General features: G+C 38.1%; 1 protein-coding gene across 1 annotated transcript in view; it reads left to right on the top strand.

Annotated features, from left to right (window-relative positions):
* Positions 1-10,846: 10,846 nt before the first annotated feature.
* QPCT (glutaminyl-peptide cyclotransferase) overlaps positions 10,847-15,460 on the top strand; it is a 30,117-nt gene continuing 25,503 nt past the window's right edge. Inside the window, exon 1 of the mRNA XM_081264095.1 lies at positions 10,847-11,111. Within this exon, the coding sequence (XP_081120221.1) occupies positions 10,992-11,111 (120 nt within the window). The 5' untranslated portion in view covers positions 10,847-10,991. The remainder of the gene's footprint in view (positions 11,112-15,460) is intronic.

Here is a 15,460-nt window from a genome sequence, read left to right as displayed (position 1 = left end):
ATCCATGTTCATATTTTCAATATATACCACAAAATTTTAGTAATTCTAAATGGAAAAAAAATTTTGAGCTAACAGCCTTTATGTTTCCCATGTACATATTGTACATGTACATATTGCAGAAATTGGTGCTTTTTCACCTTATTTGATCCCATGAAATGCGAAATTTAACATAGATGGATCTTTTTTAATAAAAAGCCAATATGTGTGTGTGTGTGTGTGTGTGTGTGTGTGTGTGTGTGTGTATAAATTATACTATATGTATGGATACTTCCCGTAACAACCAGTTGATTGTAATTTCCCATTATAGTCAGTTTTGACATTGTGTAGCTTAGAGCTATTTCATAATCTATAAAGAGTGAAGTTATCTTCAGTTCTTCATCTTGTTTTCTCTCTACTTCATCTCCTTGAGTGGATAGAAATTCCTTACTAGAGATTCACTTCTTTAGATCTTGAACATTTTTTGTTTTTCAAAGCCCTTAGAGAAAAATTGATAAAAATAACATGACAGGACTGGGGATGTAGCTTAGTAACAGAGTGATTATCTAGCATGCACAAGGCCCTGGGTTTAAAAAAACAAACAAATGAAAAACAAGCAACCCCCCCCCAAAAAAAATAAACCCAAAACCAAACACCAAAATAAACCAAACAAACCAGCATGTTGAAATTAATAAAGGGGGGAATGAAATTGTGTTGGGACACATGGTTAGCATTGGTAAAAGGAAGGAGGGTTTATAAGGACTGTGTATCTCCCTTTCTTTAAGAGAGTAAATGTTATTCTAAAGGGCTCAGAAGGGAGAAGGCCAAGAAATCAAAAGAGGAAAAGAAACTGTTTTTTTTCTAACTTTCATTCCCACCTTGACCTGACCTCTGATCTTGTGAAAGGAGTTGGGAAAATTTACAGGAAAACTAGATTCCTAAGATTTCTAAGGAATAACAAAAGTATGACTCCAGACTGTAAAAACGAATATTTTAATGTTCGTTCTATTATTGAGAGCAGTGGTGGACAGATTTGGGCAAGGATATAATATGGTGCGTTTAATTGTCTAAGAGCAGGGTTCTTCAGATTGAGGTTTGTGTAGGGGCAAAAATGTAGGGGGCAAGTGAAGGGTTAGTGACAGGTTTGAATCTAAGCTGCCTGCTTAATAATTTTTCTAGGACTGTCCCTTTCCCAGTCTCTCTACTTTTATCCTCAGAGCCTTACAAAATAACTACTATGCAACATGATTACTAATGTTATCATTAATCTGATTATATGATTTTTACTAATGTATTTTTCAAAGTATATAGCTTAATTCAGTGATTCTCAGCCTGCTGCACTTAGATTTACCTGGGAAGCTTTTAAATAATCTGATACCCAGACCAAATGTTACCATTTTAAAAGAAAGCTTTCTAGATAATTCTAAAGTGTAGCTACCATTGGAATCATTGGCTTATGTATAATCTCTTCACTGTGAGAACATAGTGGTTCTCAAATGTTTTGATTTCAGGACCTCTTACATTATTGAGGACCACAAGTAACTCTTATGTATGTGGAATATGTCAATATTCATTGTATTGAAAATTAAAACAGGCATTTTATAGATGTTTAATTATGTATTCATTTAAAAATAATAAAAGCATTATGTTAAATAACACATTTTTATGAGAAAATTGCATTTTCTAAAACAAAAGAATTTAGTAAGTACATTGACATTGTTGAACTTTAAATAACAATCCCTCTTTCAAAAAAAGACTTCTTAGAAGACAACCAGATTCTGATATTTACTTATGCATTCAATCTGTAATAATATGTTATTTTGGTTAAAGCATATGAAGAAAATTTGAAGTAGTAGCATGTGATAAGAGTATTTTAATAGCATTTTCATATAATTATTGATAATCTTATTAAATCAAAACATGACAATTAGTATCATAAAAGTTAGCTGCAATTTAGAATCTAAAGCATATAAGTAAAATTTTATATATATTATTTTATATATTTTATATATTATTTTTTATATATTACTCTTATTACATTAACCCTCACCCTGGTTTCTGTATACTTTGAATAGATCTTTTCTCCATGATTTTGTAACATGGCAAATTGAGAATTTGAAAAACATTGATACACTGAGTTATGCAGATATTCCAAATGTTGAACAGTTCCTTACATAGTATAATCACACTTGTTAACATCACTGATTTTTTAGAAAAGTTATTATGTGTTAGAGAACTATCAAGATTATGGTAGCAGATACAAGTTTTCCAATTCCAGTTTTCTCTTGAAAGATCCAATTGTATTATTGGCAACTAATATTGTTAGTTATTTTCCTTGAAGGGATAGGTACAGTTTATTTATTTTCAAACACATATCTGGTGAATATTCAAGTCTGAGTAATCATAACATCAGTCATTGTTATTTCAATTAAAAGTTGAATTTTATGAAAAAAGCAAAAAGTTCACCACAAATCTGAAACAATGTTTACAAGTGCCTTTTGCTTGAGATGATAACTGTCCTTCACTACACAGAAGTGCTTTCTTTGTACCTCTCATTTTATCATGCAGAATATAAAAAGCATATACTCAACTGACGTTTTTGGTTAAGATGGAACTGTATTTATAATCCCATTTTGAAAAACAAATACTAAAAATGATGTTCAAATACTGGAAACCAGACATTACAGGAGAATGATGAAAAAATGGAAAAGAAATTAAATAAGCCTGGTGCTTTCCCTGGCTTACTGCCTTGAGAAAACTTCTAGTGCAGTGCAGGTAGAGGAGATCCAAACAGAGCCAAGTGGTCTCCAGGAGATGAAAAGACAGAGTTGAGCACAGGGCAAGGTCAGGTTGTCAGATTTTTGCAGAAGCAACTCTGGGAGAAGAGAGAGCTTCATGAAGGGAAGCCTTTAGAGGTCAGTAAAGATTTCTCCACAAGTTTTTAGGTGAGAAGGACAACAATACTCAGAATGGGAGTAAGAACAACCAAAAAGAAGCAGGAGCAACAAGTCCTGGAACGAGGATGAGGTCAGGACTATTTCATGTTTCTACCAGTCAGAGTGGAAAAGCTTCAAATATAAGGGACAAACAGTAGAATATTCAGGAAAGTGTTGTCCTAGTAGTGGATCAAATTAGTCCTGAATTACAGGCTGCTCTGCACAGTGTAACAGAAGTTATAAGTCAATCTCTAAAGGGTCAAATTGTTTCCAACACAACTATGACCCAGAACAAAGTTTAGGAATATTTAAAGGAACACACACACACACACACACACACACACACACACACACAAAATGCCCAGCATTGAAAAAGAGCAAAATGCACAATGTCTCATATCTATTTGAAAATTACCAGATATGCAAAGAAATAGGAGTATATAACCCATAATGGGGAGGAAAAACTATCTGTACAAAAAGACATAGAATTGACACAGGTAAAAAATGAACAGATAAGGATAAACAGTTATTGTTATAACCATATTCCATGTATTTAAGAAGACAGAGGAAAAGATGAGCATGCAGGAAGGGACAGGATGGAATAAAGAAGACCTAAATCAAACATAAATATGGGGGGAAAAGCAATGTCTGAGATGAAAAAACATTAATTGGGGCTAAGCAGATTAAGTACTGCAAAAGAAAAGACTAACAAACTTGAAGACAGAAATAAAATAGAAATGAGAGACAAAAAAGATGCAGAGACTATTGACTTATGATGAAACTTCAAACAACTTCATAAGTGTGTACTTGGAGTTCCTAAAGGAGTGTGTGTGGGGTGGGGCAGGAGGAGAATGGGGAGAGAATAAAAAATACTTGAAGAAGTAATGGCTAGAATTTTTCCCAATTTGATGAAAACTTAAACCCTATTCATCTAAGAAACTTGGTAAACAACAAGCACAAGAACATAAAGAAAATTTCACCAAGACATATCATAATCAAATTTCTTAAAACCTGTGAATAAAGAAAAGTCTTAAGATCAGATAGAGAAAAAAGACATATTGCATGCCAAGAGGATCAAGGATAATAATGGCAGCAGAATTATCATCAGAAAAGGGTAAGAAAAACAAAGCAAAAAAACAAAACAAAACCCAAACCACTACAACACAAACAAACAAAAATACCCTGCCAGAGTAACATCTTTATAAAGTATTGAAAGAAAAAAAATCTTTCAACATAGACATCTAAACTCACAGAAAATAACTTTAAAAAATTAAGGAAAAATATTTTTTCCATTGTACAGAAACAGAATTCATCACTGTAGTATATGCACTGCAAGAAATACTAAAGAATATATTCTAGGCTTGGCACAATTGCTCATCCCTGTAATCCCAGCTACTCAGGGGGCTGAGGCAGGGAGACCAAAAATTCAATGCTGGACTGGGCAGATTTAAAAAGCTTCAGGATGTAGCTCAGTGACAGAGCTACATGTGCAAAACCCTGGGTTCAATCCCCACTACTGGTGATTGGGGAGTGGGGAACAGGGAGAAACACATTTTAGGAAACACATCTAATCTTCTAAGGAAGAATATAAAAAATGGTAAATATGTGGTAGATGAAAAAGATTTTTAAAACTCATTTAATAAATTTGAAAGATAATTGTTTAATGCAAAGATAATATATTTTGAGGTATATAAGTAATATATATGACAAAATAGCATAGAGACCAATAGAAGTAGAAGTACCCATGGATTAACCCATGGGTGCTTTACCATTGAGTTACATCCCCAGCTTTTAAAATTTTTTATTTTGAGTTGCCCAGCCTGGCCTTGTGATCCTCCTGCCTTGTGATCCTCCTGCCTCAGCCTCCTGAGAAGCTGGGAATATAGGCTACCATATACGCAGCTGTAAGGTTCTTATACTACAAGGTAAGTGATTTTTGAAGACAGATAGTGCTCCATTAAAATGTACACTACAAATCCCAAAGCAAACATACAAAAAGGAAGAAGAAGAGAAAAAACAAAGCAAAGCAAAAATGAAAACCCAAAACCAAAAACGAAAATGTAGCTAAAAAGCCAACAAAGGAGATAAAATGGAATACTAAGAAAACAAATCAAGTTAATCAGGAAAAAGTGGTAAAAAAATGAACAAAGGACAGATGGAACACATAGAAAAGAAATGGCAGAGTGGTTTATTTAAATTTGATTACAATAATCACATTCGATATCCAATATCCACACTCAATAATCACATTCGCATCCAAATACCTCACTTTAAAGCCAAAGATTGTCTAATTGTATAAAAAAGCAAAGGTTACCTGTATGTTGCCTATAGAAAATACATTTAAAATGTAGATAAGATCATAGTTTAAAAATAAAAGGATGGATACTAATAAAAGGATTAACACTAATCAAAATAAAATTGGACTAGTTACATTAGTATTAGAAAATGTAGATTTCAGAGCAAAGCATATTGCCAAGTACAAACAGATTCCTTCATGATGATAAATGGTCAATTTGTTAGGAGGACATTTCAATAGAAAGGAAATAGGAAATTCACATTTACAGTCAGAGATTCTAACACCAGTCTTTCATTAATAGAACAAATAGACCAGTTTATAGAAGATTTAGGCAACTCTATAGAGTTGACTTAGCTGCCACTTATGGAATACTACCCTATAATAAGAGAATATACCTTCTTTTCACATGCACAAGGAACATTTAATAAAGTGGATTATTATTTTGAGATATAAATTAAATCTCAAAAAAAATTTTAAATTATCTAAACAAAGTGTCTTCTCTGACCACCATGGAATTGAATTTGAGATCAATAACAAAAGAAATTAGGGAAATCCTCAACTGGAACTAAATAATACAGTTTAAATAGCACAATTGAAAAGAAATAAAAAGGAAACTAGAAAGCATTTTGAATTGAATGAAAACAAAGTCAACAGCAAAATACACAGAACAAATCGGAGTAGTACTTAAGGAGGAATCAGGGACCAAAGACTTTTTATCAGAAAAAAGTAAAATGCTGTAAATTGAAGACTCAGGCTTCCATGATTTGAAACTTAAATGGAGTTTGTTGTGTATCAAAGTGAACCCAAAGTAAGCGGAAGAAAGCAAATAAGATCAAAGTAGAAATTAATGGGAGAAAAAATGAAGCATAAATAGAGAACATCAATGAAATCAGTCAGTTGGTCTTATGGTTAAGGTTAAAGATTAACTCATGAAACTTTTGTTGAGAATGTGGTAGAACTAAAATTACCACACACTCTCATATAACGACTTTGAAAGACCGTGTGACTGATTGGTGGTTGTCTGGGCTAGTAGAGAGATGGATTACCAAGGAAAAGAAGGAGACTTTACAGGTGGTGAATATGTCCACTCACTGGTTGTGGTTTCATAGATATATACCTATGTTAGTGAGACCCTGTTTCAAAATAAAATATAAAAAGGGCTGGGGATGTGCCTGAGTGGTTAAGCACTCTGGGTTCAATCTCCAGTACCAAAAAAAAAAAAAAAAAAGTAATAGTAATTCTGTGACCATTCTTTTTTTTTTTTTCTTTTTTAAAATATTTTTTAGTTGTAGATGGACACAGTCTTTATTTGTTTGTCTTTATGTGGTGCTGAGGATCAAACCCAGGGCCTCACACCTGCTAGGTGAGCACTCTATTACTGAGCCACAACCCCAGTCCTTCTGTGACCATTCTTGATAGGAGCTAAGGGACTAGCAGTTTTACCCACCATTGTTTTTGCAACATTTGTGCAAAGTCATTGCACTAAAAGGCTAACTTGTCTTAGTATTATTATAAAAACGAATTTGGCTTTGGAGAAATACAAAAAAATTATCAGGGAATCCTCAGGGGTCCATAGACTACATTTTGAGAAATGCTGTTTTTTTTCTTTCTTTCTTTCTTTTTTTTTTTTTCAGTACTGGGGATTGAACCCAGGGTCACTTAACCATGGAGTGACATCCCCAGCCCTTTTTATCTCTTATTTTGAGACAGGGTCTTGCTAAGTTACCTATTGCCTGATTAAGTTGCTGAGGTTGGCTTTGAACTAGCGATCCTCCTGCCTCAGCCTCCCAAATCACTGGAATTACAGGTGTACTCTACCATGCCTGGAGAGAACTGTTGTTTTTAATAGAACATTCTATCAGTATTTCTTTAGTGCAATGATGTCACTTTAAAGATGGGACAGACAATGTGTGTGAAAATCCTGCTGCGGCAGCTTTGTGAGGAAGGTCTTTTTTTTTTTTTTTTTTTTTTTTGGCATTTGGGTTCTGCTACTCTTTTAAACCACAGTATAGAATCTATACTAAGATGATAACCACTCTTCTTGTTTTTTTTTTTTTTGGTGCTTTTGTTTTTTTTGTTTTTTGTTTTTTGTTTTTTGTTTTTTTTTGTACTGGGGATTAAACCAGGGATGCTTTACCACTGAGCTATATCCCTAGCACTTTTTATTTTTTTATTTTGAGATAGGGTCTCACTGAGTTGCTTAAGGTCTCACTAAGTTGCTGAGAGTCTAAGTTGCTTACTTGCTGAGGTTGGCCTCAAACTTGTGATCGTCCTACTTCAGCCTCCTAAATTGCTGGGATTACAGGTATGTGCCATCTTGCCTAGGGATCACTGCATAGACAACTGATTTATTTCCATGATAAAAAGCAGAGCCTGGGACTTTAATTAAAGTGTAAAAGTTATTGGTTATATCCCATAGAAAGAGTTTTAGGGCAGCAAAAATTGGTCTAGGGAAAAAATAGCAGATATAAGGGATTTCTATAAGTTTCTAGAATAAAGGAGGAAAGAACAGAAAAATGAGTGAAGGAAAATGGAAGAAGGATATTTAGACACAGAAATGTGAAAATAAGAAAGGTAGGGATACCTACAGTTGGGTTGAGTAAATAGATCAGCCTCACTTACTATGTGAAATATTTTAGTTTGTATGAGATCTGTCATATGGATGCATTTGTGGTGCTTTACCACAAAATGAGTTGCTCAGACCTGCCTTCAGGGAAAGACTGCTCTGGCTGTTGAGTGTGGCTGGGTGCAACTTACTTGGCAGCAGAGATATTAAAGGGAAATCCCTCTATCTGGTAGGAAGATAAAACCCCAATCATTTTGGCCATCACAGGACAGGCTATTTAAATCCCATAGCTCCCTCTGAGGTTGAGTGAGGCTGTGGGGCCCACTTCCCTGCTAACCTGTCCCTCTGCCTCATTCTGTTCCTCCTTCTTCCCACAGGTGTCTGTCCCAGAGGTACTTCCTAATTCACATTTGCTTGCTAAACTGTTTCAGATTCTGTTTTTTGTAAATCCCAACTGCAATAGCATCTTACTTACTTAAATGTATCTCAAATTGGAGAACTCTAGGGAATAGAAAATCATTGTCAAGTAACTTGTTAAAATTTTAGCTCAAGCCAGAGCTTGGTGGCACTCACCTGTGATCCCTGTGGTTTGGGAGGCTGAGGCTGGAGGATCGTGAGTTCAAAAACAGCCTTAGGAATAGTGAGGCACTAAGCAACTCAGTGAGACTCTGTTTCCAAATAAAATACAAAAAGGGGTGGGAATGTGGCTCAGTGGTTGAGTGCCCCTGAGTTTAAACCCTGGTGCCCCACCCACCAAAAAATAAAATTTCCAGCAACTGGGGAGGTTGAGGCAGGAGGATCATAAGTTTGATGGTAACCTGGGCAAATTAGCAAGACCCTGTCTCAAAATAAAGAATATAAGAACTGGGGATATAGTTTAGTGGCAGAGTACTCCTAGGTTCATGTTCCTATTTAAAAAAAGGCAGAAAGTTCAACTTTTCCCGTATTTTTTGTTTTGAGTTGCTTATATTTAGCATAATATTATATTCACATTTTGTTTCATCTAGGTTTGCAATTTACACCCCTTTTCTTATAAAAATCATACTGTGGAAATATTAAAAGGTAATAATAGGTTAAGAAAACTAGTTTCTTTATTACCATTCTGGAAATCCTCTATTTCAAGGCTAGCTTAAGCATCAAGAGAGGAAATATATTGGGATGTGTAATAATGGTTTAAATCTGAACATTGGACCAATAGAAAGTTCTGAAGTGATTCAATTATTTCTATTACATACTGATATTCTTTATTACATACTGTTCCTGTATGTAATAAGGAAACTATTTATGTTATTTAAGCCTGTATATTTTTGTCACTCAAACTCTTGGACAAGAATTAGGTTAACAGGACTGGGGTTAAGGCTCAGAGGTAGAGCCCTCACCTAGTATGCATGAGGCACTGGGTTCGATCCTCAGCACCACATAAAAATAAAATAAAGGTATTGTGTCCACCTATAACTAAAAAATAAATATTAAAAAAAGAACCAGACTAGCAATCTTGATCTAAGAAAAGGAGGTACTTCCATGCTGTCTTCCCTAGCAGTTCCAGATGGGGGCAGGACAGTGTATATTCCCCAGCCAGTCCTCTGAATTTAAAACCTGACCTGTAGTCAAGCCTGGGAAAATAGAGTGGATGGGTCTTGTAGCAGTGCTTATTATCTTCCAATTCTTGCTCTAATTCCTAGGAAATAGTTTTGTTTTTTTTTTTTCAACATCCCTTTTCTGATTTTTTTCTGGGAACTCTGTTGCTGGAAGATGACTCAGGAGAGACCAAGCCCTAAACCTCACTGTGGCAGAAAAAGAGGATGGCGAAGTAATAGTCCTGATAACAATTTGGATCAGAAACCTACATGCAAAATCTTTCTTTCTTTCTCTCTGGTGTGCAGATCAAACCCAGGACCTTGCACATGCTAAGCAAGTACAATACTACTGAACTACATCCCCAACCCTGTTGTTTATTTATTATTTATAGTATTATTTGGGTAACAATGATCTTTGATGTTAGTTATGCCTCAGTATCTTTCCCACCAAAATCCACTGATGCTCAACTCTCTTATACACAATGGCATAGTATTTGCATATAATTTATGACCATCCTCCTGTATAATCATCTATAAATTACTTACAACACCTAATGCAATGTAAATAGTTGCTATACTACATTATTTAGGGAATAGCAACAAGAAAAAAAATATTTAGTACAGATGCTTTTTTTCTGGAGGGGGAGGGTACCAGGGATTGAACTCAGGGGCATTCGACCATTGAGGCACATCCTTAGCCCTATTTTGTATTTTATTTAGAGACAGAGTCTCACTGAGTTGCTTAGTTCCTTGCTTTTGCTGAGACTGGCTTTCAACTCGCGATCCTCCTGCCTCAGCCTCCCCAGCGGCTGGGATTACAAACGTGCGCCATTGCGCCCGGCCAGATGCATTTTTTTTCTGAGTATTTTTGATTTATGATTGGTTGAATCCTGGGATGCAGAACCCATGGAAATAGAGGAACAATTGTAAATAAAATTGTTTTTCGGTTTTCCTTTTGGAGGCATACACTAGAGAAGATTGAGAGCCTCCATATATTCTAGAATTTATATATTTCATATAATTACTTCAACCATACTTCTCAATTTGGATGTACGTTTCTCACAAGGCAGGCAACTATTTGTGAGAAAAGATAAAGATGCACTGTTATAAATATTTATATTTGAGGGTTCCAGTTCAGGCTTTCTCCAGGGGGTTCAATTTCCTCATCTGTCAAATGGGATTAGTAGATTAGAGGATCACGGAAAAGGCAGTAGAACAAGGCCTGGTACAGAATATTCAGTAAATGTTTTCTTAAAGAGCTTCAGAAAAAAACACTTCCTAAGCCCCAAGGTCTGATGAACCCTTTCTCCCTTTCTCTTCCCTGCATGGCACTGAAGATCATAAAAAGGCTCTTCCATGTCTCTTCCTTCCTTCCTTGCATCCTCTCCCAGACAAAGAAGTGGCCTTCTTTGTTCCCTCGGATTCGGAAGCTTGTGTCACCCAGGGCAGCCCAGCCCCCTGGTTTGCTAAGGTCTGGGGGAGGAGGGCTGCGGCTGCGGCCTGCGTTGCGCAGCTGGAGGCGATGGGAAGGCGGGCGCAGTCGACCCAAGGGTGGAGAAAGTGGAAGGCGACGGACGCGCGTTCTCGGGCTCGTGACCGCCGGCGGCCCGGGCAACCCGCGCCCACACAGCTTTGGAGAGATGGCAGGCGGCGGTGACCGGCGCGTCGTGGGCACCCTCCACCTGCTGCTGCTGCTGGCCGCCCAGCCCCTGGCAGCCCGTGCTTATAGTCGGGCCCCAATTGCCTGGACCCAAGAGAAGGTGAGGGTCTGTTTCTGCGTAATTGTACCTGAGTGGCTCTTGGCGGGTGCCGGGACCCGGGGCTCGGCCAACCCTACCTAGGCAAAGTGGGAGGCGAGGCAGGGCAGAGCTGCGGTCCCGGGCTCAGTAGCCGGCGCCCCAACACAGCGGCCCCGGGGAGTCGGGAATGCGTCCTCGCCAGGGTGCTTCAGCTGGCCCCGGAGCTGCTTAGCAGACGTGGGGTGGGGGGTAGGGGCCTGGGTGATGTCACTGGCTTCCCCTCGACTATGGTCTAATGGGCGTGCTGATAGGCACCGGGAGTGTGTATTGTCCGCGGTGGGCAAGCAGCAAACGAGGGCACATCGCGACCCTGGAGGCCAGCAGTCTTGGAGCACCAGGGCCGCCAGGGTGCCAGGGTGCTGGGAACGCTTGGGGATGTGCCCGCAGCTCCCCATTCTGCATCTCCAAGGATGCGCTCCTAGTGTTGAAGTTTCCCTGTCATCTCATGACCTACGTGTGTTGTTTTAGATTTATTAAGCGGAGCAACTCTAAGGAACGGAGAACCTTAACTGAAATTCCACTTTACATTTTTTTTTTCCCTTAAAAGAGGGTACATGCTGTTTTCAGGGAAACACATCTAGTTGTAGTGGAATTCTCATATAGGAACTTATGATGAAAGTGATTTGTAATTCCTCCTCTGTGAAGTAAATAGATTCACAATTACTTCCTTTTCTTGCGTTAACAGTTTTGAAATCATGAAGTTGCTGAGGGCTCCTGCGAATGTTAATGGCACGAAGTGAAACGGTATACTTTTAAGGAAATTACAAAAAAGCAGCAAAGTGGAGTGATATGAACTTTTTCAATGTTATTGAACAGCTCTTCCAAATGCTTTCCGAACGCCTGTGTCTACTCAAACTTTTGAAATGCAGGGCACATTGGTGACTGCTCGCTCCCACACTAACACATGCATATGTATGAGAATAGCCCACTTCAGTCCTGATCAGGCTTAATCAGCTTCACCCTACACCAGGCACCCACTTATCTAGGGAGACCAGCAGCTACAGGGAACCTGATGGGGGTGAGAGGGAGGTCAACTCCAGTCATTTCAAGGAAAATAACTTCCCACTGGGGTTGGCTAGAAGTGATGCCCATGAAGAAGACCATTAAATTACATGCAAAATTCTCATATTCATTACTCCTCTGGGAATACCTTATGGGTCAGACATGGGGAAGGGGATATTAATAACCAGAATGTGGGGCCACACCAGATGTGTAAGACACTTCTAAATGAATGAGAATGAGATGGAAACTGTTAGAACTAGCTGTTCGGAAGGAATCATTTGTAGGCATGTGTAAGCAGGGGGTATTTGTGGGTAGGAGAAGGTGCCGTGTGATTCTTAAAGTGTTTTAAGTTAATGAGAATTTAACTTTTGAGAAATGTCTTTAATGCATGAGTTCCTACTGTTTATATTAAGAAGCTTTTAATCACTGTTCCATTGGGAAACTAAATAGTTTCAAGTGGCATAAGCAGATGAAGCAAATGGTATAAGTAAATGACAATCAACTGTGACATTTCCACATTTCTAGCCCCCCCCCTCCCTTGTGCTGTAGGCCTTCATAAAGTCTTCCAGGCAACCAGCTACAGCTTGCAGCCTGGTGATGACTCAGTTCACTCTAAAATACATACCTTCCTGCTTTTTATGACATTTGGATATTTTAATCATGTGAGGTGTGCCCTTGGTACTCTGGTCTGCCAACAGGAGAGGTGTGGTAAAGAAAGCATCGATTTCTAAATCTATTTCCTTTGTTTTGAAATAAAGGTGTGTCTCTTTCAGTGGCATCTAATATGTAAAAACAGATGAACAGTGGTGTATGGTTGTGTATAGAAGACCATGATCTGGTTATTTGAAACCTGGAAACAATTTTTCCATGGAAACAGTATCATAAATCTTTAAACTCCCAAGTGGGCCCACACATATATAATTAGGGAGGATGAAGAGGCATGGTTACTTTTTTTCTTTTTGCAGTACCAATCTTTTTTTTTTTTTTTTTTAATTTCAGCTAATGTTTATTTGGCCTGTGTGGAGCATGATACTTTCATGAAAAGCACCAATCATTAAAAAGAATTTTTTTTTGAGTTGCCAACCCTCCTGCTTCAGCCTGCAGAATAGCTGGGATTATATATTATGCCACTGTGCCCAGCTAAAAGGTAGATTTTTTTTTTGAAGATGGGAACCACATACAGGATAATTGGCATCACCTAGGATGCCTACTCCAGTACTCCAGAGTGGGCTTTGGAAAACTGTTAAATGTTTTCTATAGCATTTTATATTCTTCTGCTTATGGAGCCATATGTATTTTAATTTTTTTGGTACTGGGGATTGAAATTGGGCACTTTGCCACTGAGCTACAACCCCAGCTCTTTTTGTTTTTTATTTTTGAGACAGGGTTTCACTAAGTTACTGAGGGCCTTGCTAAGAGGCTGAGGCTGGCCTTGAACTTGCAATCCTCCTGCTTCAGCCTCTCCAGTTGCTGGGATTTTACAGGAGTACACTGCCATGCCTGGCCAGAACTACATGTATTTTAAATCTTTAGGGTTTCTCTCCTCCATTACTCTAAGACCTTAGTCATCCACCCTTCCACCTGCATGAGTCTTCTGGAAGCAACCATGGAGACACCAAGGCAGGGACAGGGAGCTCAGTGGTAGGCTGGGTGTCGACAGAGGGAAAAAGAACACATCCTTTTGGAACCTCTTCTGTTTTGTGGGTAAGTACTATAACACCCATTTACACATTAGAAAACTTTTCTTAGACACTGCTAATAAATGAGGAAGCTGGGAATTGACCTTCAATTGTTTTTAAAGCCTGCTATGCTCTAATTTTAAGAAGGGACTGCTTGCATTTTAAAAAGACAGATGTTATCTCATTCACTTCCCAACTCTTTCCCAGCTGCATTTGTAATGTCAGTGGCATGTAACACACAGAAGTTCAATAAGTGCTGGCTGAGTTAAATTTGCAGGCAGACAGAAGTGTTAATCTGAGGGCTGGCTGGAGCCCTCCTATAGGTTGGAAGCTTGACTTGAATTGGTGGCATGTCTATGAGGATTTCCCTTTAATTCAGTGGTTTGGAATCTCAACTTACTCTGCAAGCTGGGCCAACTCTCTAAATTATGTAACTAAACCCCTCTCTGACTTAGCACCATGTGATTAGCAGAGAGGAGATGCTTCAGGATAGCTGGTTCACACTTTTTTTTTTTTAGCTAAAAGATTCTTGTCACCCAGAGCAGACTTATTGTCCTTTCTGCCTGGATGAAAAGACAAGGCCAGGACTGTAATAGAACCTTGCTCCTCTGAGAATGCCTGCACCAATGGAAATTGTCTAAGTGACTTTAAACTGAAATGAACCTAGAATAACTTGGGGTTTGCATTTACTGCTGGGCTCAACTCTGTTTTTGCCTCTGTTACTGTCTTCCCACTGAGCGCACCCTTTTCCCCCCTCAGGTTTCTCCTCTTATTTGGTCTTTTCATCTGCACGTAGGTGTTTATATTTATGGAGTTCTGAGACTAAGACTCCTTAATTATTGAATGTATATACTATTTAGAGTGGGAAGGTCAGATGCTCTTCCATACGGGGTTTAATAGTAGATGAGTCTAAGTAATAAACTAAGTGTAGCTGTTTTACCTTTTCTATCCTGCAATGACTGGGAAGCTTGTATCTCTGTGAGTCAATAGGATATCTTTGCTCCCAGAGAGGCAGGGAGGAAGAGGACCCTTTACGGAAGTACATTAATGAATTGCTTGATCTCTGGAGGTTAAGGAGCACACATTAGTCTCTGGATTCATGAGTGTCTATATAAAAATTTATATATATATTTGTAGATGAAACACAGCTGAAAAATAGCACCCCCAAAATTATATATGGGGGTACTGGTTTTCAGCTGTTTCATCTACAAATATGCCTTACAGTTAGAGACATTGAAGGAATATTTTGCTTCTGTTTTTTCATAAGTCTCATAAGAACTTTTTCAAGCCTCTGTAAATCACTCATTTAAACATGAACTTGATTTTCTTTCACTGTGAATGTGAAGCGCAGGAATGAAGGACTTTGAGCACAATGACCAGGTAGGCTCTGGGCTAGAGTAAGATAGTAAACAGAAAACAAGATACTCACTAGTCAAGCAGCAACACAACAATTTTTGACTATCACTCTGACCGCCCTGGGCCAACCTAGATCAAAATTGGCAGAAGCATCTACATTCCGAAATGCAAAATGAATGAAACCCGCTAATATTGAACCTTGTGACCTCCTGGCTCCTTGGCAGGTAGCCTCTTGTGTGTCCTGTCTTTATACTTGCTTGTGTATTTGACTGA

This window comes from Spermophilus citellus (genome assembly GCF_964194105.1).
Source record: "Spermophilus citellus genome assembly, chromosome: 13".
In the NCBI taxonomy this organism is placed as follows: Eukaryota; Metazoa; Chordata; class Mammalia; order Rodentia; family Sciuridae; genus Spermophilus; species Spermophilus citellus.
This window is presented reverse-complemented; position numbering and strand designations above follow the sequence as displayed.